The sequence below is a fragment of the Malaclemys terrapin genome, chromosome 8, assembly GCF_027887155.1.
Source record: "Malaclemys terrapin pileata isolate rMalTer1 chromosome 8, rMalTer1.hap1, whole genome shotgun sequence".
Classification (NCBI taxonomy): Eukaryota; Metazoa; Chordata; order Testudines; family Emydidae; genus Malaclemys; species Malaclemys terrapin.
In genome coordinates this window covers 44,813,597-44,839,289 of record NC_071512.1, presented here as the reverse complement: position 1 = coordinate 44,839,289, position 25,693 = coordinate 44,813,597, and the positions used below count along the sequence as shown (strand labels likewise).

The window sequence follows — 25,693 nt, the reverse complement described above, 5'->3', positions numbered from 1 at the left end:
ATTTATTTCAGAAGCATTTTGGCTGTAGAGCAGTGTAATCGGGGCAATATTATAAAGATTTATATGTGCAGAATCACTATTTCTCACTAAGCAAGACTTGTGTAAACACAGTGCTGTAATCCATCTGCTGACTGGCCTTTGGACTAGGAATTTTCAATCCCTTTTGAAGCAATGAGCGGAAACTGCCATTTGTTTCCTTCAGCTAAAGGAGCAACCTGCAAAATGTACATCAAATAAGCCAAAATATCAAAAACGCTGAGAAAAATGGACTGTGTCGATCTGCAGATTTTTCTACATTCTAGATGGCTTGATGAGGAATCAAAATATGTACATCTTGTCTAAGAGGCAACTAGGAGCATCAGACATGACACACACTACAAATATTTTAGCGATGAACTCCAGATGCTCCGTTTTCCCTACTCCAGGATATGAGTAATTCCAAATTAAGTCAGTGATAGTTACTCAGATCCAGGGAAGGGAGATTCTGACCAAGAAGAGTGATTAGTTCTCTCGTGAGGTCCAAGGCAAAGTATCTAGTGGCAACAGAACTGAAATCAACTGTTTACTAATTTGTTTAAAATGCACACATCTGATGGATTAAAAACTGTCTGGTTTCCGAATGCAACAGTAACCAGGGAGTCATCTTCAAGCAGGTATGTTTCTAGTGTGGCGCCACATGGATCCCAGTGGCTGAAAGTTGAAGCTAGACAAATTCTGACTAGAAATAAGGGCAAATTTTTAAAAATGAGAGTAATTAGCCATTGGAACAATTTACCACGGGTCATGGTGGATTCTCCATCGCCAACCATTTTTAAATTAAGATTGATGTTTTTCTGAAAGTTCTGCTTCAATTCAAACAGGAATTAATTCAGGGTTATCCTGTGGCCTGTGTTATACAGGAGGTCAGACTTAATGACCACAATGGTCTCTTCTTGTCTTATCATCGGTGAAAAAGTTTTGGATACATGTACAAAGAGTAACAATTTCATGGACTATAAATAAGCAACATTGTCCTAAACTGAAGAAGATCTTCTCCATCCATCCCCTCCATGCCTCCAAACTAGAATTCTCCCATAACCCTCTTTAATCTACTCCTACCCTTCCACACCAGAAAAAGTCTGGGAGAACACAAAAGATCTGCAGGGTGACCCAAGGTTAACAAGTTTGGGGAAGCAAATTCTGAAATTGAAGCTTCTTATCTGAAAATACTCTGCCTCCTTTGGGGCTGATGGCTCAAGCTCCTCAGCTGATCTGAACTGCTGTAGATGCCTAGACTTTAAGGTCTGAAGGGACTATCACGATCATCTAGTATGCTCTGCATATCACAGGCCACAGAACTCACTCCTGTAATAGACCCATAACCTCTGGCTAAGTCACTGAAGTACTCAAACCTTGATTTAAAAACTTCAAGTTACAAAGAATCCACGATTTACTCTAATTCAAACCAGCAAGTGACTTGTGCACCATGCTGCATAGGAAGGCAAAAAAAATAATATGGTTTACTCTCTGCCAATTTGACTTGGGGGAAATTTCGTTCCTGACCCCAAAGATGGTGATCAGTTAGACCTAAGCAAGTGGGTGAGACCCATCAGCCAGACACCTGGGCAAAAATTCTCTGTAGCAACTCAGAGCCCTCCCTCATTTGGGTCCCATCTCTAGCTGTTGGGGATATTTGCTAATAACAGTTGCAGATGGGCTATATGCCATTGTAGGAAACTTCATCATACTATACCCTCCATAAACTCAGTTTTGAATTAAGTTCGTTTTTTTGCCCCGATTACTACCCTTGGCAGGCTGTTTCAGAACTTCAGTCCTCATTCAAGAGGCAGTCTCAGGTATCCAGGGCCCAAACCATTTGTAGTTTTATAGATTACATTTAACATCCAAGATTGTCCACAAAAGTGAATTGAAAACCAGTATGTCTGAGAATGCACTCCCTGCGGGGCTACATCTTAGGCTAATGGTGGGATAACATCCGAAAAGGCTAATATCCCATAGACAGCAACGAGAGTGCTAGCGTAGCCCAAGCAGATTTACACCAATGTAGTGTCTAACCCTACTCAGTACAGGACTGCAACCAGACTAGGTATAAATAAGTATGGAAGTAAGGAAGGTATAGATAACGCTGATTTACTGCATAAGCATTATGAGACAATATACCCTGAGAAACAGAAGACCCTCCACACATGCCCCATCATGTCACCAGAAACGTGCATCAGTTTATACCTGGCAACTTTGAGAATTGCAGTAAAGCAATTTGAATGCTTCTAATCCACCAGCCACTGCTATAAACTTGTATCAGTTTCCCTAGTAATGAGGCACAGAAAGATTTGCTCTTTCAAGTTCTTTACATAAAAAGCCATTTGTCTAGAGAGCAGCTTAAAATTACAGCAGATTGTGTCAGCTCCAAAATGACAGGCTCAGAACAGGAAATAATACCCTTTCTAAACAAAAGCCACTGTTTCTCCAGTTTTCCATCTAATCCTCAGGAACAGTATTGGGAGCATGAAGTTTGTCCGGGCACTTTCTAGAAGCACGTGGGCTTTCTTTGTCTACTTCAGCAAGAATTTAATCATTTATTTAAGAACAAGTTTCACACATAGGCTATTTCCAATTATGATTTTTGAAAGCTACAAAGAATTTTGAGTGGAAAAATGTCTTATGGGCTGCATCAGCCCAGCAGCTGTTTATAATTAAAGCTTCTCCTTTACTCCCTCTGGGCTACTTTCCAGCACAAATACTTTAGTCAGAACTTAGTCCAACCCGCTTTTTTCCTTCACAGCTCCCAGCTCCAGTCTGCAATTGCCTACAGTGCCTTAGTGCAGGCTCTCAAAAAGTTTCACAATAGATGTGTGACGTTGTGCAGTCTATATGGTTTTATAAAAACTTGATAATAAGTCAATATAATGTAACTGAGCTGGTTTTAGAGAAAATACGGTAATAAGTGAATGTAACGTAACTGGGATATGCTTCATGCAAAAGGTCTCTTGTAAGGTATCATTACAAAGCTTATAATCTACTGAGTATGATCATCTGATTTGTATAAATGTACCACTCTTGTATCTAAAACTAGAAATATAAAATGTAACTCTGAGGGCCTATTGTAATTGTGTAAAGTGTGGACCATTAATGATGGTTTGGAATCTTGATGACTCCCATTGTCTGCAGATGGCTGTATTTACCTGTGAGTCTTCCTGTATATGTGTGTGCTGGCAAGTGAGTAATGAAGTCTTGCAGTGACATGTGATCATGTCACCTGAACTGGAATCCATCTTTAACCTTGTGCTTTTCCAGTGAGGGGGGGTGGAAACCCAGAGAGACAAAGAGTTCCCGCCTTATGCAAAAGATATATAAAGGGGGGAAGAGAACAGAGAGGGAGAGGAGCCATCATGAAGAATCCCCTAGCTACCACCTGAGCTGCAACAAGAGCTGTATCAGGGGAAAGGATTGTGCCCAGGCCTGGAAGATGTCCAGTCTGAGAAAAACTTACTGAAGCCTCTCTGAGGGTGAGATTATCTGTATTTAGTTTGATTAGGCATAGATTTGCGCATTTTATTTTATTTTGCTTGGTGACTTACTTTGTTCTGTCTGTTACTACTTTGAACCACTTAAATCCTACTGTCTGTATTTAACAAAATCACTTTTTATTTAGTAATTTACTCAGAGTATGTATTAATACCTGGGGGAGCAAACAACTGTGCATATCTCTCTATCAGTGTTATAGAGGGCGAACAATTTATGAGTTTGCCCTGCATAAGCTTTATGCAGGGTAAAACGGATTTATCTGGGTTTAGACCCCATTGGGAGTTGGGCATCTGGGTGCTAAAGACAAGCACGCTACTGCGAGCTGTTTTCAGGTAAACTTGCAGCTTTGGGACAAGTGATTCGGACCCTGGGTCTGTGTGTGGAGCCAAATGGGAGTGTCTGGCTCAGCAAGACAGGGTGCTGGAGTCCTGAGCTGGCAGGGAAAGCAGGAGCAGGGGTAGTCTTTGCACATCGGGTGGCAGCTCCCAAGGGGGTTTCTGTGATCCAACCCGTCACAAGATGTTCTCCTCGCTAAACACACTAAAGATAGTTATTCAAATAAAAAAAAAAAACAGCTGGAAATCCAAGGAGTTGGATTCACACAATGCTGCCAATGCCAAAGAAACAGAACCAGCAGAACACATGGAGGCTGTTGATGCAGTTGTGCTGCCAAAGTTGCAGTTTCTCCTCAATGTTGCATTTACCCCCTTTTTGTGGGGTCCTTTGAAAGAAATGCCCTTTCAGTTTGAATGGTTGATCTTCACCAGGCAGTACTACATCCATTTTGAGTACTTTCACCAGCTCAGTCTACCTGACTGCAGATTACTTTAGCCAATCTTTCCAGATGTTTGGTTTTCATGCGAGTTTCCCATTCAGGCCTAGGGATATCATCTGGGGCTGCACAGAAGGAAGCATATAGCTTTAATTTGGTATGTGAAGGGAGGAATTTCCTAGAATGCTTGCTCCCACTTGACGCCCCCTTTGTTTTGATTGGAGGATCATCGGAGGGAAAACGTAGGCCCCACAACAAAGTTGAGACAGTTTGCAAATATTTTGGGACAGGTTTTAATCAGTCTTTTCCTTCTGACTCCCACACAGACTCAGGAGGAAGAACAGGATTCTCTGGCTAGCTTATCCCTTTCTTCTTACTATTTATCTTGTAAGCACTTTGGGGCAGGGACTGTCTTTTTGTTGTGTGTCTGTACGACGTCTAGCACAGTGGGGTCCTGGTGCATGACTTGGACTCCTAGGTGCTACGGTAATACCAATAAACGAACAACAAAAGGACCAGAAGTCTCTACGGTGAAACTCAGCTTTGTGTTTCCTGCCCGCCTGGGCCATGGGCAGCTTTTTGTCCCCAAAGCCCACCTCCAACAGAGAATTTTGGGGGACTAGGGAATATAGTGCCAGCTTCTCCCCCTGGATTCTAGATGGAAAGAGTCAGCACTTCTCCCTTTGAGGGGCTCCTCCCTTTCCTTTTGCTTCAGCCTTTAGGATTTCCTTCCCAATCCCTAAAGAGAGGGGGAAGGGGGTAGATCAACAAGTCTCATCCTGAGAGGGAAAGGCCTCCCTCTATTCTGAATTCAGGTTTCAAGTGGATGTTTTCCACTGATTAATCTGGGACTGACCCTGACCCCTGAAAGCAGGCCCTGTGAAGACATCCGTCTCAGCTCATGGAGCTCCTCTTTGTAGGCTGGGCCCTGCAGGCAGTCTGGGGCACTAGTGCTCAACCCAGGTGGTCCCTGCAGCTGGAATCTGATTGGGAAGAGCCAGCTAAGAATGGCCTACGTGAAATAAGGGTTGGCCAAAGTCCTGGAGAAGAGGATGGGCTAAATGAATTCAGATGGGCCTGGAAACCCCTTACCACCATCCTGTTGCTCCACAGGACCCAGACTGCTTTTAAGTCCTTCCACTGACCTTGAAGGCAGGAAGCAGTGCAGCTTCTATCCAAGTTTTTGATTTGCACATAACCACAGAATTTAGCTTATGGTCAACATACCACCCCGCCCCAAGCAGAGGCAGGGGTAGGACATGGCATTGCACAAAACTTGGCAGCTGTGCTGGGGGTAGCTGGTGTTTGCTCAGCGCCTGGGGCTGCTGGGGAGGTTACTGTGGTAAACAGTGTGATGGCGAGCCTGGGGCTATTATTGCATTTTTGATCTCATGGGTTTGGCGAAAGTCAGAATTCAAAAGAGAGAGAGAGAGAGAAATGGGCTAAAAGTCTTTAAAAGTTTTTTTTGGTCTATCCTCTGGTTTATGAGCACGCACACCCCAACCCTCTGCCTACCCCTAAGTGCCTACAAAGTGTGCAAAAATGCAGGCCATTGCATGAGGCCCTGTACAAATTTAGCAAGATACCCCCTTCTTCCACAGCACTTCTAACAGCTTCCTTCATTTCACTGTCTGTTCTGAAAACTCAGGTCAGTGACACCCAGAAAAATACTGTATAATTTAGGCTGCAGGCCTGGTTAGTGGAGCTCTTTGCTGTCTAGGCAAGTGCATTACTACTTTTTACAGCTTCTTTGACTTCTAATTGTGTCTATAAAATCCATTTCAGAAAAGTATTTTGTATCTACTGTCTGAAGAGACTCAATGAGACACCTCAGAAAGAAAACTAATTCTGACCTCAGGATAGACAGAAACAGGAGTGAGGAATTTGCCTAACTACAAAGTCAAGGATAAAGGAGATTAGAAGCACCATCAAACAGTCCCATAAGAAAACTGGCAGAGCGGGAACAGAGTTACCCAATGCATATATAAACCAGTCACACGAGCAGTGTGCTTTAATAGAATATACAGCTTTATCATCAGGCTTAAGATCTCCGTCCACACCCTGGAAGAATTAACCACCAGAAGTTGGTCACGTTAGAGGAGGCTTTTTCTAGCCTAGATCCAGGTCTCTCTTTAAGCAGGACATGGACAGTACAGAATTACCACTCTGATGACAGTGGTTTCAGTACTAAGCTGTCATTTTCTAACGGCTTTGCCAAGTATTTACACTAGTTATTTTGCTTATTAACATTCTAGTCTAACCAAATTCTTATTCAGTGTATATCTGCCTATGATGTACTGGGCTTCCACTTCATCTGTCCATTTGTTCCTCATGGATAGTAATTTAAAGCTGTGGTTGTTTGCAATACGTCTGGCTGGTGGTGGCTTTAACCATTTATTTTGAAAAAAAAAAGTATGATTTAAAGCTGTATATAACTCTTGCTATTATTGCCTTTCTCCTTTCTGGGAAAAGTCTACTGCAGGCCCTAAATCTTCCCCTACTCCCAGCCTTAACAAGTTAGTCTTATAACACACGGGAACAAACAACTCTGTGGAGAGAAGAAAGAGGAAGAGAGCCTCTCATTAACTTCTTGCCAAACAGAGGAAGTAAAGCAGCAAACTCAGAAAACACAATCAAGTGGGAGGGGTAGGGATTTAGCTAACTAGTGAGTGATACTGGAGAGCTCTGAGTCGGCTCACTTGCCCTGGTCTGAAAGCTCAGCTTCCTGAACACAATGTTTCTACTCTTGCAGCTATAAAAATATTTCAGAAAATAGTTTAGGTTGCCCCAGCAGATGGGAAGTTCCTCTATTAAAAGTTCCCTATAATCATTGCAAAGGAAAACAGGATGCTAACAGCCAACATGGAAATTCCACCTTAAAGGACTAAGTTTGAGTTTTCTGCTACATTTCCTTCCTCTCTACAAAAAAGAAACCATTAAACCAGAACTGGAAATTTGGTGCAAGATCATGCAGGTGTCAGAACTTGCACTGCATGTCTTCAGTTTTCATTGGCACCTGCAGAAGGACTGAGCTGTGAGACTGGAAGTAGGGGACGATTGGGCCTGCATTAGACTTTTACCAGAAAGGAGGAAGGCAGCAGCAAGAGTTACAAACACCTCTAAATCATACATTTTTGTCAAAAAATTAAAGCCACCACCAGCCAGAAGTATTACCAGCAATCATGGCTTTAAATTACTTGGGTGTCCCTCTTGACACATATGCTTGATATTGAAGTGAGCAACAGTTGAATTTAGTAGAACAACAAACAGCGTCAAAATCTTAAATGAGAAATTCAAAGTAGCTAAGTTACCAAGTGTATTGAAAACTGTCTAAGAGATGGTATATAGTCAAGAACACTGTATCAAGATGGAGATGTTTGTAACGAGCTACAACAGGGACCAGTGTTGGGATCAGTTTTATTTAACACCTTTATTATGATCTGCACACCTAGACAAACACCAGATTAATAAATTTACAAGTGGTGCTGACTGGGAGCAATTGCAACACCAGTCACAAGACAGAAACAGAAAGTTATTTAACAGACAAGGAGAGAAAGCAAGCTTTAGCTATAAAAAATGCCACTCATACATCTGGGGGAAATAATCTAAAGCATGGGAAGGAGAAACCTGGGAAGCAATAAGGGTGAAAAACCTAAGAGGTGATAGAGAACAGCAAGTGTTAGCATGCAGTGCATCATGGCTCCAAAAACCCCATCAATTTGTAACTGAAAAGGCATCCCAGTATAGGGAGATTATGATTTTCTATCTACACATCTCAGGTGCGATTTCACAAAATACTGCTTTCAGTTTTGGGCACCCTATCAGCAGAAAGATACTGACAAGTTGAAGGGCCTTTAGAGACGTACAAACATTCAGGGGCAGGAGGGACTGATTTATGAAGGAAATGTTGAAAAGAGCTAGATATGAATAGCTGGTTACTTAGCCAGCTTAAGTAGGTGGGAAGAAATCTACAAATATTTGAAGAATGTAAGCACCAAGAAGAGAGGATTTCAGCGTGCTACAAAATGGTACTACTAGCATTAACGAAGTAAACAAGGCTTGAAAAATCCAGTCACCACAGGCAAGAGGGAAGCTGACTTTAGCAAGTGAGGATGACCAACACCATCAACTGTTGCAGAGGTGAAGCTTGCTTTTAAAAAATGTCCATCCTTGTAGTTGCAAAGTTAACCTACCAAAAGTGAGTTGTGTTCAAACAGGTACAATGTCATTTTCCAGAAACTACAGACTGCTCCAGTACACCCGTTGCAGTTTAGAGACTTTCCATACAGCAGCAAAAAGCAAAGTCACATTTATAACAAGACTGCAAGAATTTGCCAGGAAACCAACCCTATGAGCTGGGAAATAATAGGTGGGTTCCTGTGACACAGTGCTGAATGGGGCTTGTTACCCCCCCAGAGACAAAGAGGTGACAGAACCTATGGTGGGGGTACCAGAGTTCAGAGGAACCCTGCAAATACACCTCTACCCCGATATAATGCTGTCCTCGGGAGCCAAAAAATCTTACCACGTTATAGGTGAAACTGCGTTATATCAAACTTGCTTTGAGCCGCCGGAGTGCGCAGCCCCGCCCCATCAGAACACTGCTTTACCGCCTTATATCCGAATTCGTGTTATATCGGGTTGCGTTATATCGGGGTAGAGGTGTAGCTAAGTTTGGCCTGGATTTTGAGTTTCGAATTCCTTTTGTAAATAAAGCCAAGCCTCTGGAAGAGGAGTGAGTTCTCACCTGCTACAAGTTACAGACATTTTGGAGCAGGATGGGGAAATCTGCCTATAAGATTCAACACTTTCACAGTCTCTATTCCTAACTTAATGTAAAGAAGTCAAACTATCAAGGCCCAATCTAAGAACCTGGACGAAAACTAACAGGTTTTTAAGTTGAACCTTAAGTTAAGGGTAAACTGCTAGCCAGGAAGTCCCAAGCTATGCTTTAGAGCAGTGGTTCCCAAACAGTGGGGCACGCCCTGGAGGAACGTTCAGGAGCATGCACGGCAGGGCTCGGGCAAGCTCCCATGGGGGGGCGTGGAGGGAGCGCCACTCAGTCCTGCTCTGCCCCAGCCCAGCTCTGCCCCCAGCCACAGCTCCTCTCCGCCCCCAGGCCAGATCTGCCTTTATTCCCCAGTTCTGCCCCCAGCCCAACCTCCTCTGCTGAGCCAACTGTGGAGTAATGGGGAAGAGAGGCACGGCCAGATTCATTACTGGTAAGAGGGCGGGGGGGAGATAGGAAAAGTTTGGACACCGTGGCTTTAGAGACATGCATCACCCAAGTACGATGACACATTCAGACAATGCTCAAAGGAGAACCAGAGTAATGTAAGGAACTATTTTCAAGGGCTTGGTAACAAGTCTTTACATCTCTATTTTTCTGTTCTTCCACAGGTATGCAGCCTACAATCCAAAGGCAGCCATGGCTTAAAGATTCTTCATGTCAATCAAAAATTCACACTAAGCCTGAACCTGACCACAGCCCTTGGGTTGTTTTCTTTACGTGTAAGATCTGGGTTGAAAAGCAGAGGAGAGGACAGGATTAAAGTAAAGCTTACTTACTTGCAATATCCTGTGCCATTGCGATAGGAGATGCATTTTCCCTCGTTGATACAAGGCTTAAAAGCATCTAGGCACTGTAAAGCTGAAAGAAAAGCAATGGAGAGTTAAGCCAGTAACCATCATATGTCATAGCAGTATTAAAACACTTAAGTGTTTAATATTTAAAACTTCAAAAGTAGCCCAAGGGATTGCAAAAGGAACCAAATTCACAATGCTTGTGTAGTGGAGCAACATGGGGGCACTAAAAACATCTAGTTTCTTCTAACAGACAGACTTTCAAAACAAAGCACAGTAACTCTAGCAAACAATGAAGATGTTAGTGGCATTGCTCCAATGTATAGGACACAATGGTTTCAAACTTTACACCTTGGCTAGGAGCCACCCTTAAATAAAAGAAGCTCCTGATGAACTTTCTACTTAGAACATCCTGCACCACACTCTTTTTCCATCCCTTCTTTCCAAACTCTTGGGACATATGCATTAAAAGAGAGGCTCTTTTCCTCAATATCTCACATGCATTTGCTGCTTATTCTCCAAATTAATCCAGAAATTGCTATGACATCACAGTTAATGTGACAATTATGACTGATCAGAAGATTATGGCTGGGAGATAAACATGAGCAAATTAACTTTTAAGAAACAAAGATTTGTATAACAGAGAAGGAAAGACATTCTGTAGACTGAATATAGAGACTTTTTAGCGAGACATCAAGCATGGTCTAGTGCAGAGGTTCCCAAACTTATTTGGCCTACCGCCCCCTTTTCAGAAAAAAAATTACTCAGCGCCCCCCTTTTCAGAAAAAAAATTACTCAGCCCCCCCCAGAAATCTACCTTCCTTAAGCGAACAAACAGAAAGATGCAGTGACAAATTTGCGTTCTTTTATGTATCTATATTTCTACCTACGTCTTACAATATAGTAAAGAAAGATGTGTTGTTAGAATATCGCCCACGACATCAGGTATACAGTGGTTTTTGCGTAAGACGGCAAAAGACAACCAAACTAAATACTAATGAAACTAATAAACTGGGTTTTGTTCTTTGCTCAGCATTAGATATATATATTTGATATTAAATTGTCAAATATCAAACTAAATTTATCAAGAAATAATTAATTTAAAAAATAATCAATATACAATTAAAAATCAGTTATAGTTTTAATTTAGTTTGCCCTTATTTAAATAATTGTTCCTTATTAACACACGCCTTATTTACCAATTAACACAGATGATTCGATAGATATAAATAAATGTTAATAGTTAACAGTTTTTTTCGATTTCATTCCCCTGTTTTCATTAATATTGTAATAAAAAATATGACAAATATATTGACTGTACACTTCAAATAGTACTGTACCAACACAAGCCTGCTACGATTTTATTATCAGTAAGCACTAGAGACACAGAAACATACGGTAGATATGTAAGAAAATTTATAAAAATACTGACGTGTAAATTGCTGTTTTATTAAAACAACAATAATACAATTTGCTTTGTATATGATCCATAATCCGTAAAGATCGAAGGTATCGAATGTGAATACAAATTTTTAAATACTTATTGCACTATTGTTAACTGCTTTTTACACAATTCAGAAACAATCTAAATTAGATTTCATACGTCGCCTTTTTATAGTATCGTATTGTAAACAAGTCATTACACGCACATATTCCTGCCGATGCATGCTGGACTTCCCGACAATGCGCGACATGCTCGCCTGCCAACACTTGCTTGTTAAGAGCTGTTGGCGGACTTGACACCTGATCGGTTATAATTTGTGAATTTATTTGGAAAATAAAGTAATCACTACAACTTTAACTCTATGTTACATAACAGATGAAACATGTACGAACGGTTTTTCAAAATTTTCTTATATTCTCTTCTTTCTTTATGCTTCCACCGCCCCCTTATTTTTATTCAATGCCCCCCAATTGCACCTGAGGCTACTACTGCCCCCCTGGATCGTTCCAGCGCCCCCCAGGGGGCAGTATCGCCCACTTTGGGAACCTCTGGTCTAGTGGATAAGACACTAACGGAATAAGGAGACCTAGGTTCTACTTCTGGTTTTGCCACTTGCCTGCTGGATGATCTTGAGCAAGTCACTCCACCTCTGTGCCTCTGTTTTACCCCCACTTAGCCCCCCAGGCCTTTGTCTATTTAGACCAGGGGTGGGCAAACTGGGGCCCCCGGGCGGGGGGGGCGGGGGAGAGGCAGAGGGCTCCATGCGTTGCCCTTGCCTCCAGGCACCGCCCCCCACAGTTCCCATTGGCCGGGAATGGGGAACCGTGGCCAATGGGAGCTTTGGGGGAGGTACCTGGAGGCTCAGCAAGGGCAGTGCACGCCTAGCCCTGCACGCCCCCCTCCCCAGGGGCCACAGTGCTTCCTGGAGTGGCGTGGGGCTGGGGACAGGGCAGGCAGGCACGGAGCCTGCCCTGGCCCTGGTGCGCACCACTGCCACCTTGGAGCCGCTTCAGGTAAGAGGTGCAGAGCTGGAGCCTGAACCCCTCCTGTACCCCACCCCCCAACTCCCTGCCCTAAACCTCCTGCCTGCACCTTGCACCTCTTCTGTACCCCAAACCTCCTGTCCTGAGACCCCTCGTATACCCTGCACCTCTCCTGTACCCCAACCCCTGCCCTGAGCTCCCTGACGCACTCCGCACCCCTCCTGCACCACAACCCCCTGCTCTGAGCCCCCTCCCACAGTCCGTACCCCTCCTGCACCTCAACCCCCTTCCCTGAGCCCTCTCATACACTCCCCGCACCCCTCCTCTGCCCCAATCCCTTGCCCTGAGCCCCTTCCTGCACACCGCACCCCCTCCCACACTCCGCACTCCCTCCCGCACCCCAACCCCCTGCCCTGGCTCTGCATACAATTTCCCCACCCAGATGTGGCCCTCGGCCCAAAAAGTTTGCCCACCCCTGATTTAGACTGTCAGCTTAAAGATGCTGTGTGTTTGTAAAGCACTAAACACCACTGATCTTGGTTAAGGCCTCTAGGAGCTTCAGTAATATACTGCCCCCTCTTGCACTGCTATTCTAATCTACAGACCCATGTGTTCCACATGCTGCAGAACAGGCAGCCTCTTGTTTCAGTTTTGCTTTATTTGATTTGCATCAAATCCTGAACATTTAACTTCAGCTTCTGTATTTGGATTACTTGTATTTGAGTGAAGCAGACACCTATATCCAGGAGTAATCTGATAAAACAGAGGTGGAGTGGGACTCCTTGTCCAACCAGCACTTAGGGTCTAAATTGTGGACATGAATTTCTCCAACAAGGAACAGAGCTGGTGGGAGGCCCCAGACACAAAGCAACAGAGGCAGAGTTATCAGGCCTACTAAAGTTTCTCGGCATCCAATTATGTCTGCAAACCAGACAACTCAGAAAGGATTGCAGTTACTATATCAGGCTTGAAATGTTATTGCTCAACAATCCTTGAGAATGTAAATAATTCATATACCCTATGAGGTGTGTAGGAAAACGCTGTAAACTCACAACCCAAGCAAAATAAAATAAATTAAGTCCAATATCTAAAGCTACAGCAATTCTATTCCTCACAAAATGTGAATGCCTGTTTCTTATTAACTTGATTTCAGAAAATGGGGCACTTAGAGACAGTACAGCCTCTGCTCAGTAGTCAGGAAATGAACAAAATTCCTCTCTGAGCCCCTTACGATAACCTATTAGGTCAGGGTTACTAGGCAACAAGAGCTTTAACACAGATTTACAACAGTTATTTTCCAGCAACTGTCAAAAAGTTCAGTCTGATTACACTTTGCACCCATGGCCTACTCTTTCTCCACATAACCCACACCCCATAGTTATATTTACAACTGTATCCCCAACATTACTGGTGCAGCAGCCTAATTGCTCCCACAGCAAATGTTAAATTTGGGCCAGTATCCCATCCCATCCCATCTCCTAGAACTGGAGGGGACCTTGAAAGGTCATCGAGTCCAGCCCCCTGCCTTCACTAGCAGGACCAAGTACTGATTTTTGCCCTAGATCCCTAAGTGGCCCCCTCAAGGATTGAACTCACAACCCTGGGTTTAGCAGGCCAATGCTCAAACCACTGAGCTATCCCTCCCCCCATGGTTTTTAATTGTAAAGTGTCTGGGCATTTAAGATTTAGCAACTTCACCCTCTATGGTCCTCTATTATCCTCGAAGTAGGACAAGAAATAAAGTGGCTATTAGCAAATTTTAATGGACTGGCCCAGGAAGACAGAGGTGTGTGTTCATATGTCTCTACCTCAGAGTGACTGAATTTTCAATCTACCCACACTGATAAGGCCAATACAATGACAACCAGAAGATTTGGTTTATTTCCTCTTCACCAGTACTTGCAAACAGATTTCCATATTAGCTTTGAAGCCTTGTGTCACGGAGTGTGGGGGAGTCAGGGCCCTGCAACCCCCACTTCCTGCGATTCACCATGACTCTCAGCCAGGCAGTAAAACAGAAGGTTTATTAGATGACAGGAACATAGTCTAAAACAGAGCTTGTGGGTACAGAAAACAGGACCCGTCAGTCAGGTCCATCTTGGGAGGGTGGGAAGTTCAGACCCAGGTTCTGGGCCTCCCCCCATCTCCCCAGGAAGCTCCAAAACTGAAACTCCCTCCAGCCCCTCCTTTGGTCTTTGTCTCTTTCCTAGGTCAGGAAGCCACCTGATCTCTTTGTTCTCTGTAACGGGGTGGTCACCGGCTCCTGCCCTGAAGGGTTTGAAATCAGCCCTGGGAGAGGGCTGCTGCTAGGAAAGCAGGGAGCCTCGGGGGATTGGGGAAACAGCCACAGCTGTGGCCACGCCCCAATCAAGCCACAGCTGGCCTGTATAAAAAGGCCAGTGGGCCAGAAGCACAGACAGACTCTCTCTGCCTTCAGAAAGAGAGGGGCCTGGCTGCTGGGAAGCTCAGGGTGCCTAGAGTGAGGTAGGGCTGGGGAAAGGCTAGAGGGGCTGGGGAGCTCCAGGATGCAGGGCCTTGTCCAAGGCCCCAGAGAGGCACTGTGTTGCAGAGAGAGGCAGCAGGTCCAGACCCAACCTTGCCTACGAGGAGTGGCTTTTCCACTGCAGTCTGCCCCAGGGAGCGGGGGCTTGATGATGACTGGCAGTAGCCCAGACTGAGGCAAGGTGGGGATTAGAGGGTTGGGGGTTCCCCAGAGAGGGGAGACCCAGAGGCAGAGTGTGGGGGTATTGCCAGGGGGCAGCACCCCAGATAAAAGGGCACCAGGGTCCAGGAGGGACACGGGGCCGGCGGCAAGCGGGACACCGGCCTGCAGAGGGTGCTCTGGAGGCTGGCAAGCTAATTCCCTGAGACGACCAGCAGGAGGCGCCGCAGGGGTGAGTCCCACATTCTACATTCTCCAACACCTTCAGTTGGCACCTTGCAGGGGATCACTTGAGAGGAGACAGGGTGTCGGCCATGCTCTGTACAGACAGCATCACACCTGCCTAGGGCTCTGCAACAATCACACACCCTTATCCCACCACCTAGATACTTAAGAAATGCATAGAGGAAACTGAGACACCCACACAGTATTCAGAGGAAACCTTAACAACATTCCCACTTTGTCACTACAATGAAAACTTATTGTTTGACTTTTTGTAACCCAGTCAAAAGTGTAACTAGCATTTTGCCACCAATATAGACTTAACTTTCAATAGCATCTTGGCATGGCCAAGAATAAGGAAATAAGAGGGTGACTGCATTCAGTTTTTCTATAAAGATCCTGCAGTGCAGTGAATCAAAGTAGAGCAGCACAGGCAAAGAAGAGTAGATTCTTACAGTAGCAAGAAATGTGTGCAGCCTCTGTCCCAGTTTATCAGCCCAAAGACTAGAACAGAAGAGCAAAGATTAAGTCCCTCTGTTTTTCCAACAAAATAGCATTACCTTGAACTGCTGCCTAGCAGATCATTAAGGCACTGAGGGTTACGTTGTCAGTTTCAATAGCTGTACAAATTGGACAGTACAAATCAAGCATTTAACTGTAGTGCATAATAGGGCATGATAATCCAATACTGACTAAACAGAAGTGGAAGCGACTACTTTGTGTACTTCCTTCAGCTTGGACAATTAAAATAGACTAAACAAAAACAATCAAATATAAATAAGATTAAAATTGTTCCAATTACATTACAAATATTTAAAATTACTGAAAGAGGTACTCAAAAAGCTAAAATAGTTTAACCTGAAAACATTCTTTTATATACACAAGGGAAATTAGAGTCTATGGCTCCCATAGCAAAATTAGCTTCTTCTCTGTGCAAGAAGCACTGCTAAAATTATCATGAAATGCAGGAAGACAATTTAATAATGAACGCAAAGAAATAAGCAACTTCAGTTACTTCGTTTACATCAAAAAACATGTCTAGGCTACCTTACCAAGCTACGCACAAGAGTCAGAAAATAAAAGTAAAGCTTCCAATATCATTAACTCACCCACAATAAACAGTATATTAAGGTTATGCTAAACATAGAGTTACCTGAAAATGTACTGTATGCTCAACATGAAGGAAGAGGGTATTATCTGGAAAGACAAAATAGACTGACCAGATCTTTCTTCTAAAGTTGCACACGGACCAAGTGGATCAAACAGGTTTTTGAGTCATGTTGTCACTGATTCTTACCCCTTCTCTCAAAAGATCCCTCCTGCCTTCATTAATCATTAGGTTAGCGTATAACTAATCTGCCTCTTCAACCTGAAAGAGCTTGCAACATATCCAAGCAGGCTGCTATGACTTTGTCTCCTTTTCTTTTGTCAGAAAATTCGTTTTCTTAGAGTACATCTTCACGACAGCATTCACTCGGGTGATTGGCAACTGGGTGCCTAGGCCGGGTGTGAGCAGCCACAGTACAAAGCCACACCTGAATTACTGTGTCCTCACTGGTGCTGTGCTCACCCCTGTGTGCCTCGCTAGGACTGCCAAGCACATCCCACTGTTCTTTGTGCGGCAGTAAACTGAGCTGCTCCATGATTCTTTCTGAGTGAAGTGTGAGAGAATTTGTCTGTCTTCTAGGCACATGGGGAAAATTGTGGGAAGGCACTGGAGGACTATCAGTACTCTAGTGGTTTAGCCTGCATCCTCACTGCTAAGTGTGTGGATTACCAGACCAAGTGAAAACAACACTCAGGCTCTATCCCTAGCAAGGCCAACTAGCCCAGGCTGAAAGAACCAAACTCACATGAGGGTCGTGTAGGTGAACAGAAGGGTTTTTTGTGGCAACACCCAAGCAAAAAACCTAAATTAATTCTGCAGTGAAGACATACACTGAGTAGATCCAAATCCTCAGCCAGTAGGTCTACTTTAGCCTGCACATCAGGCCATATCTCCAAGGATATTATAGTGAAAGAGTTGGCAGCCACAGATATGACAGCATCAGATGCATTGAATGACGTTCCCAAGGAACTGACTCTTACAACATCCTAAGCATCTTGCCCGAAAGATGTTCATGCAAATGTGACAATTTATCCCAGATTTAACTTCACTGGCAAAGGAACCTCTTAATGAGTGATGTGCAAGGTTAACGAGAGAGAGAGAGAGAGAGAAAAAAAAGTAAGCTCGTGCCCCTTCTTGATTCTTTATGATGTAAATAGCAACCTGAAAGCTGTGATTTTTTTTTATACGTCTGCTTTTTTTTTACCTTAGAGATTCAGGCCCAATCTAGGCTTGAAAGTTGAAAAGAAATAGTGAAGTTTTATCCCAAGAATTAAGGCCTTGTCTACACTACAGGAGAAATTTGATCTAAGCTACGCAATTTGAGTTACGTGAATAGCGTAACTCAAATCGATGTAGCTTAGATCTACTTACCACAGGGTCCACACTACGTGATGTCAACTGGAGATGCTCTCCCGTCGACTCCCCCTACACTTCTCGATCCAGTGGAGTACAGGAGTTGATGGGAGAGCGATCTGCGGTCAATTTAGCGGGTCTTCTTCACTAGACCCACTAAATTGACCGTCGATGCATTGATTGCCATTCGTGGATCCCCCAGTAAGTGTAAACAAGCCCTATGAGAGTTAGAGTTCAGCTATTAAGAGAAGGCTTTCAGGGGGCATCTAAATGCCATACTTGGAGACAACTGAAAAGGCCCTCATATCTGGCTGAAACAGAGATATCATGATGGGGTAATAAGGTTAATAAACTCATAAGAACAGCCATACTGGGTCAGACCAATGGTCCACCTTGCCCAGTATCCTGTCTTCCTACAGTGGTCAATGCCAGGTGCTTCAGAGGGAATGAACAGAATAGGTAATCATTAAGCGATCCATCCCCTATTGCCCATTCCCAACTTCTGGTAAACAGAGGCCAGGGACACTTGAGAGCCTGCAAGCCCTTGCATCCCTGCCCATCCTGGCTAATAGCCATTGATGGACCTAGTCTCCATGAACTTATCTAGCTCTTTTTCGAACCCTGTTATACTCTTGGCCTTCGTAACATCCTCTGGCAAAGAGCTGCACAGGTTGAATATAGATTAAAAAGGGACGAGTGAAATACAAATGTAAAATGTAAAAGAGCAGTAAAATATAAAATTGTTAAAGATTGTTGAATTCAGGCAATCACAAATCTTTATGCCTCCAACTATAAGGCGTCTTGGGGGAAATTATGGAATATGTTGAGGCTATCATGCCAAGGTTAACTCAGGAATAGTTGATAGACTTAGAAAGACCAATAAAGAAAGGTGGTCACATAAGCTATTACAATCAAAGCCAACACAAAAATCCCAGGACAAAGTGGTTTTCAGTAGAGTTTTATACAATGACAGATATTAGATATCACTACAGGTAAGACAACCATGCTAATGATTTCTTAGAGTAAGGAAACTCCCACTATAATGAAAGATGGTATAACAAATAAAGCTGCAAAGACAAACTACTACACATGACTCATTTAAACCAATTTTGCTTGTTAATGTAGAAAATATTTTCAAAGACTGGCCAGAATAGAAACAGTCCTGCCTCAATTAATACACACTGATCAAACAGATTTCATCCAGAACATACAACTGAGTGATAACAGACAAGTCATAAGAGTAATTCATGATAGGCAGAACAGAACAACCCAAATAAAGGTCTGCTGTTATCCTTAGATGCTGAGGTGGCCTTTGATAAAGTAGAGTGGTCTTTCCTACAAACACTGCTATCAAGGATGAGTTTTGGAGGCAATATGAAGACATGGATAAATATGACTCCCCTTCTACTAGGACAAAAGTTAATAAGATACACTCCCAAGAACTCTAACTACAAACAGGAACCAGACAACGCTATCCTCCTTTATTGAACTCCTGGCACAAAATATATGGCAAAATAGCAGCATAACAGGGGTTAACAATTAATAAAACAGAACATAAAATTGTGCTGCATACAGACAATGTAATACTAATGGTTTCCAAGTTAGTGAAATCTAAGGCTTCTGAAAAATGAATGAATTCAGGGATATATCAGGCTATACAATTATCACACGCACACAGAGAGAGCTAGAGGAATCTATGATAAGAAAGCTGCAAGATGTATTTGAGTTTGTCATCTAAACTAAACATTTAATAGTCAATCTCTCTCCTATCCTCAATCAGCATATGAATTTTTCCTCCCATTATTTCAATCTGAAAAAAATGCACTGGTCTTGGATGCATACCAGCCATTACAATTAATTATCTGCCATAATGAAATTTCCCATTTAAGGCTCTAACCAATATGGATACCAAAAAGAACTTGAGTAATGATAATAAATAATATCGCACTCTTGTCTAGTGTCTTTCATCAGCAGACCTCTAAGCACTTTACAAAGGAGATCAGTATCATTATTCCATTTTACAGATAGGGAAACTAAGGCACAGAGAGAAGAAGTGACCTGCCCAAGGTTGCCCAGCAGGCAGAGCCAAAAATAGATCCTAGGTCTCCTGAGTCCCAGTCCAGTGCTCTACCCATTAGGCTACACTGCTGCTTTGTACGATCCAATAAGTTACCCAGAAAAAAACAAGAAAACTCTATAGACCCACTCGAAGAGGGACTGGCAGTACCAAATTTACTAATATATCACTGAACAGCTCAACTAAAGTTACCATCAGCCTTGTACCATGGTGACCCCAGTAAACGCGTGGTGGAAATCAAACAGGACTTTAAAAATAAATGTAGTGCATTGATTTTTTACCTAAGAAATAGAGACTAACACAAAAAGAAAAATATCCATGTCCCATGGTGACACTGTGGATACGGAATTTGATATAAACAGGTAGACCCTGCAGTCCCCACTTACACCCATCAGAAACAATCTAGAATTTCAAGGATTATGTAATCCAATAGATAATAAATAGGAGGAAAAAGGGTACACACAACCAGCAGAGAGCTATTCTATAATAAACTTATGGATATTAATACCATCAAAGAATTCATGGGGAATATTATTATACCAGTCTGGGCTTATTTATTACTAAGGCATTATAGATTCATAGATTCTAGGACTGGAAGGGACCTCGAGAGGTCATCGAGTCCAGTCCCCTGCCCGCATGGCAGGACCAAATACTGTCTAGACCATCCCTGATAGACATTTATCTAACCTACCCTTAAATATCTCCAGAGATGGAGATTCCACAACCTCCCTAGGCAATTTACTCCAGTGTTTAACCACCCTGACAGTTAGGAACTTTTTCCTAATGTCCAACCTAGACCTCCCTTGCTGCAGTTTAAACCCATTGCTTCTGGTTCTATCCTTAGAGGCTAAGGTGAACTAGTTTTCTCCCTCCTCCTTATGACACCCTTTTAAATACCTGAAAACTGCTATCATGTCCCCTCTCAGTCTTCTCTTTTCCAAACTAAACAAACCCAATTCTTTCAGCCTTCCTTCATATGTTATGTTCTCAAGACCTTTAATCATTCTTGTTGCTCTTCTCTGGACCCTTTCCAATTTCTCCACATCTTTTTTAAAATGCGGTGCCCAGAACTGGACACAATACTCCAGCTGAGGCCTAACCAGAGCAGAGTAGAGAAGAAGAATGACTTCTCGTGTCTTGCTCACAACACACCTGTTAATACATCCCAGAATCATGTTTGCTTTTCTTGCAACAGCATCACACTGTTGACTCATATTTAGCTTGTGGTCCACTATAACCCCTAGATCCCTTTCTGCCATACTCCTTCCTAGACAGTCTCTTCCCATTCTGTATGTGTGAAACTGATTTTTCCTTCCTAAGTGGAGCACTTTGCATTTATCTTTGTTAAACTTCATCCTGTTTACCTCAGCCCATTTCTCCAATTTGTCCAGATCATTTTGAATTATGACCCTGTCCTCCAAAGCAGTTGCAATCCCTCCCAGTTTGGTATCATCCGCAAACTTAATAAGCATACTTTCTATGCCAATATCTAAGTCGTTGATAAAGATATTGAACAGCACCGGTCCCAAAACAGACCCCTGCAGTACCCCACTCGTTATGCCTTTCTAGCAGGATTGGGAGCCATTAATAACAACTCTCGGAGTACGGTTATCCAGCCAGTTATGCACCCACATTATAGTAGCCCCATCTAAATTGTATTTGCCTAGTTTATCAATAAGAATATCATGCGAGACTGTATCAAATGCCTTACTAAAGTCTAGGTATACCACATCCACAGCTTCACCCTTATCCACAAGGCTCGTTATCCTATCAAAGAAAGCTATCAGATTGGTTTGACATGATTTGTTCTTCACAAATCCATGCTGGCTGTTCCCTATCACCTTCCACCTTCCAAGTGTTTGCAGATGATTTTCTTAATTACTTGCTCCATTATCTTCCCTGGCACAGAAGTTAAACTAACTGGTCTGTAGTTTCCTGGGTTGTTTTTATTTCCCTTTTTATAGATGGGCACTATATTTGCCCTTTTCCAGTCTTCTGGAATCTCTCCCGTCTCCCATGATTTTCCAAAGATAATAGCTAGAGGCTCAGATACCTCCTCTATTAGCTCCTTGAGTATTCTAGGATGCATTTCATCAGGCCCTGGTGACTTGCAGGCATCTAACTTTTCTAAGTGATTTTTAACGTGTTTTTTTTATTTTATCTGCTAAACCTACCCCCTTCCCATTAGCATTCACTATGTTAGGCATTCCTTCAGACTTCTCGGTGAAGACCGAAACAAAGAAGTCATTAAGCATCTCTGCCATTTCCAAGTTTCCTGTTACTGTTTCTCCCTCTTCACTAAGCAGTGGGCCTACCCGGTCTTTGGTCTTCCTCTTGCTTCTAATGTATTGATAAAAAGTCTTCTTGTTTCCCTTTATTCCCGTAGCTAGTTTGAGCTCATTTTGTGCCTTTGCCTTTCTAATCTTGCCCCTGCATTCCTGTGTTGTTTGCCTATATTCATCCTTTGTAATCTGTCCTAGTTTCCATTTTTTATATGACTCCTTTTTATTTTTTAGATCATGCAAGATCTCGTGGTTAAGCCAAAGTGGTCTTTTGCCACATTTTCTATCTTTCCTAACCAGCGGAATAGCTTGCTTTTGGGCCCTTAATAGTGTCCCTTTGAAAAACTGCCAACTCTCCTCAGTTGTTTTTCCCCTCAGTCTTGATTCCCATGGGACCTTACCTATCAGCTCTCTGAGCTTACCAAAATCTGCCTTCCTGAAATCCATTGTCTCTATTTTGCTGTTCTCCCTTCTACCCTTCCTTAGAATTTCAAACTCTGATTTCATGATCACTTTCACCCAAGCTGCCTTCTACTTTCAAATTCTCAACGAGTTCCTCCCTATTTGTTAAAATCAAGTCTAGAACAGCTTCTCCCCCTAGTAGCTTTTTCAACCTTCTGAAATAAAAAGTTGTCTGCAATGCAGTCCAAGAATTTGTTGGATAGTCTGTACCCCGCTGTGTTATTTTCCCAACATATATCCGGATAGTTGAAGTCCCCCAACACCACCAAACCTTGGGCTTTGGATGATTTTGTTAGTTGTTTAAAAAAAGCTTCATCAACCACTTCCATCTGGTTAGGTGGCCTGTAGTAGACTCCTAGCATGACATCACCCTTGTTTTTTACCCCTTTTAGCCTAACCCAGAGACTCTCAACACTTCCATCTCCTATGTCCATCTCTACCTCAGTCCAAGTGTATACATTTTTAATATATAAGGTATAACACTGGTTATCTCCACATGGTATAATGAAAGATTACTGATGGACCTAGAACAGTGGTTTTCAACCTTTGGTCCATGGACCCCTGGGAGTTCACAGAATGTCTCTAGGATTTCCAAAGGGGTCCACGCCTCCATTTGAAATTTCTTAGGGGTTTGCAAATGAAAAAAGGTTGAAAACCTCTGATCTAGAAGATAAGACTACCTCTACAGAAAAATGGAAAGAGCATCTAAAATAAATATCACTTTGGAACAAAGGGAAAATATCTGGAGAAAGGATCAATACCTCATTTATTTATGTATCCATTAAGGAAAACTACAAAATATTTTACCAATGGTACGTTGCTCCATTTCAGCTAAGGAAAATATATAGAGGAGTCAAATCGTGGAAAAGATATGAAGGAATAGGGACCTCTCTGCATAAAGAGTGGGAATGCCCTAAAATTTAGGGGCGGGGGGAGACAGAAATAGAATTTAAGCTAACTAGTTAGGCTACCCAGAAAACCTATGGTAAATCTATCAGATTACAGTACAAAAAAAAGAGTATTGACTCTAGGAAGGACCCATCAATAAACATAATTATTACTAGCAGCCAGATGGTGAGATAGTTCACTTTTGGAAAAGGACAGTTCTTCCAACAGTAGTGGCATGGAGAAATAAAGTAGAGAAAATCCTTTCAATGAAAAAATGATAGCCTTATATCAGGATGAAGTCAATTTTATAAATTACTAGTTACCATTTTGGGAATCTGAATAAGCGAAATACAGATAAGGTGTTGCTAAAATGCAAATGAGTCTTTAAAGGTAGCAGATATTGGTTATGAATAAGGTTTGTTAATACTTGTATGAAAAATTAATGTTTGTTAATAATGACAAATTTTTTGAAGAGGGAAAGGCCTTTTAAATCAAACTGATTAAACTTTGTTTTGTTTCTGTAGAGATCTATTCTGTAGAGAGAGAGAGGGATAGCTCAGTGGTTTGAGCATTAGCCTTCTAAACCCAGGGTTGTGAGTTCAGTCCTTGAGGGGGCCATTTAGGGATCTAGGGCAAAATCAGTACTTGGTCTGGCTAATGAAGGCGGGGGCTGGACTTGATGACCTTTCAAGGTCCCTTCCAGTTCTAGGAGATAGGCTATCTCCATTTAACCTCCGTGACTAACAAAGGATTAATTCACTCAAAAGGTTAAATATTAATATAATATATAATACCACATCTTCAAATGAGATATTAAGAGCTCACAACATCCTCTAGACCTCCAACAAAACCAGGAAGATTAGACTTTATATTCCTGATAGTTCTATGGAAAAACAAGCAGAATGCTTATTAAAAAGCCATTCCAGGCATTTTTATACCCTAAAGCAATAAAAAGAGCACAAGCCCGGTATTTTCAAATCTTTTGATCTCACTTAATATAGCAGACTGCAACTTCCTTCCACTGTGTTGATCTTCCTGGTTTCTTATGGTACTGTGGGTGTAAGGCAGGGGTCTCAAACTCAATTTACCTTAGTGCCAGTGCCAGTCCTCAAATCCTCCCAGTGGGCCAACGTCACTCATGCCACCCAGAACCCGCCTCCCAAAAACTCTGCCTCCCACCTGCCTAAGGCTCTGGGAAAGAGTTTGGGTGGGGGAGGAGGTCTGCGGTAGGGGACTGGGGTGCAGGCTCTGGGAGGGAGTTTGGGTGCAGAAGGGGTGAGACGTTGTCCTCTGAGAGGGAGTTTGGGTGGGAGAGGGGGTCGGGGTGCAGGTTCTGAGATGCATTTGGGGGCTGGGGGAGTGTGGAGATGGGGTGCAGGCTCTGGGAGGGAGTTTGGCGGTAGGAGGAAGGGTGTGGGGAGGGATGGGGGTGCAGGCTCTGGGAGGGGGTTGGGGGTGAAGCATTTACCTGGAGCTCCAAGGCAGGGCAGTGCGGGGGGCCTCTACGCGCTTCTGCCCCCAGGCACCGCCCCCCCAGTGTCCCATTGGCCGCATGGGCACTCAGGGCGGGGGCAGCGTGCAGAGGCACAGCCCCACCCCGCCCCTGGGCTGCAGGGAGGGGCCGGCAGCCACTGCAGCGAGCAGGCAGATGCTGTTCAGCTCCGCTGCACTGCCAGGGCCCCTGAGCAGGGAGATCCTGGGGACGGCAGGTGGGGCCAAGGGAGAGACCCGGCCCCAAAACTGCTAGAGCCCCACAGGCCACATTGGGGAGGCTCACAGGCCGCAGATGGCCCATGGGCTGGGAGTTTGAGACCCCTGTAAGGTTTAACACCTTTAGAGATAGCTCAGAGGTTTGAGCATTGGCCTGCTAAACCCAGGGTTGTGAGTTCAATCCTTGAGGGGGCCATTTGGGGATGGCCATAGTTGGGGATTGGTCGTGCTTTGAGCAGGGGGCTGGGCTAGATGACCTTCTGAGGTCCCTTCCAACCCTGATATTCTATGATAGCCACAGCTTATCTAGCTAAGACCAAAAGGAAACATGAATCATGTGAGGAAAAGTACTCAGATCCTTGCATGGAAATTGGTAAAGCCCAGCAACTTTCTTCACTACAAGTGGTTTGAACAGAAGGATAAACTAAAGATCCTCAGCAGGGCACTAAGTCCTCATTTCTAGAGAAAGCTACTATGGTGAGATTCTGTACACAGAAAACAAAGCTTGCAATGCAACACACTCCCAAGGTATGAGCTTCTACAACAGTGGAGAAAACTCCATGAAACTAATTGTTATCAGATACATTGAAACCACTGCCCATGAGCAATATCTCACAGTGAA

The 25,693-nt window shown here is 43.3% G+C and overlaps 1 protein-coding gene across 2 annotated transcripts in view; it reads right to left on the bottom strand.

Annotated features, from left to right (window-relative positions):
• NOTCH2 (notch receptor 2) overlaps positions 1-25,693 on the bottom strand; it is a 154,711-nt gene that overhangs the window by 114,542 nt on the left and 14,476 nt on the right. For both annotated transcript variants that reach the window (XM_054036932.1, XM_054036931.1), the window contains exon 2: positions 9,866-9,947. In XM_054036932.1, coding sequence (XP_053892907.1) covers positions 9,866-9,947 — 82 coding nt within the window. The remainder of the gene's footprint in view (positions 1-9,865; positions 9,948-25,693) is intronic.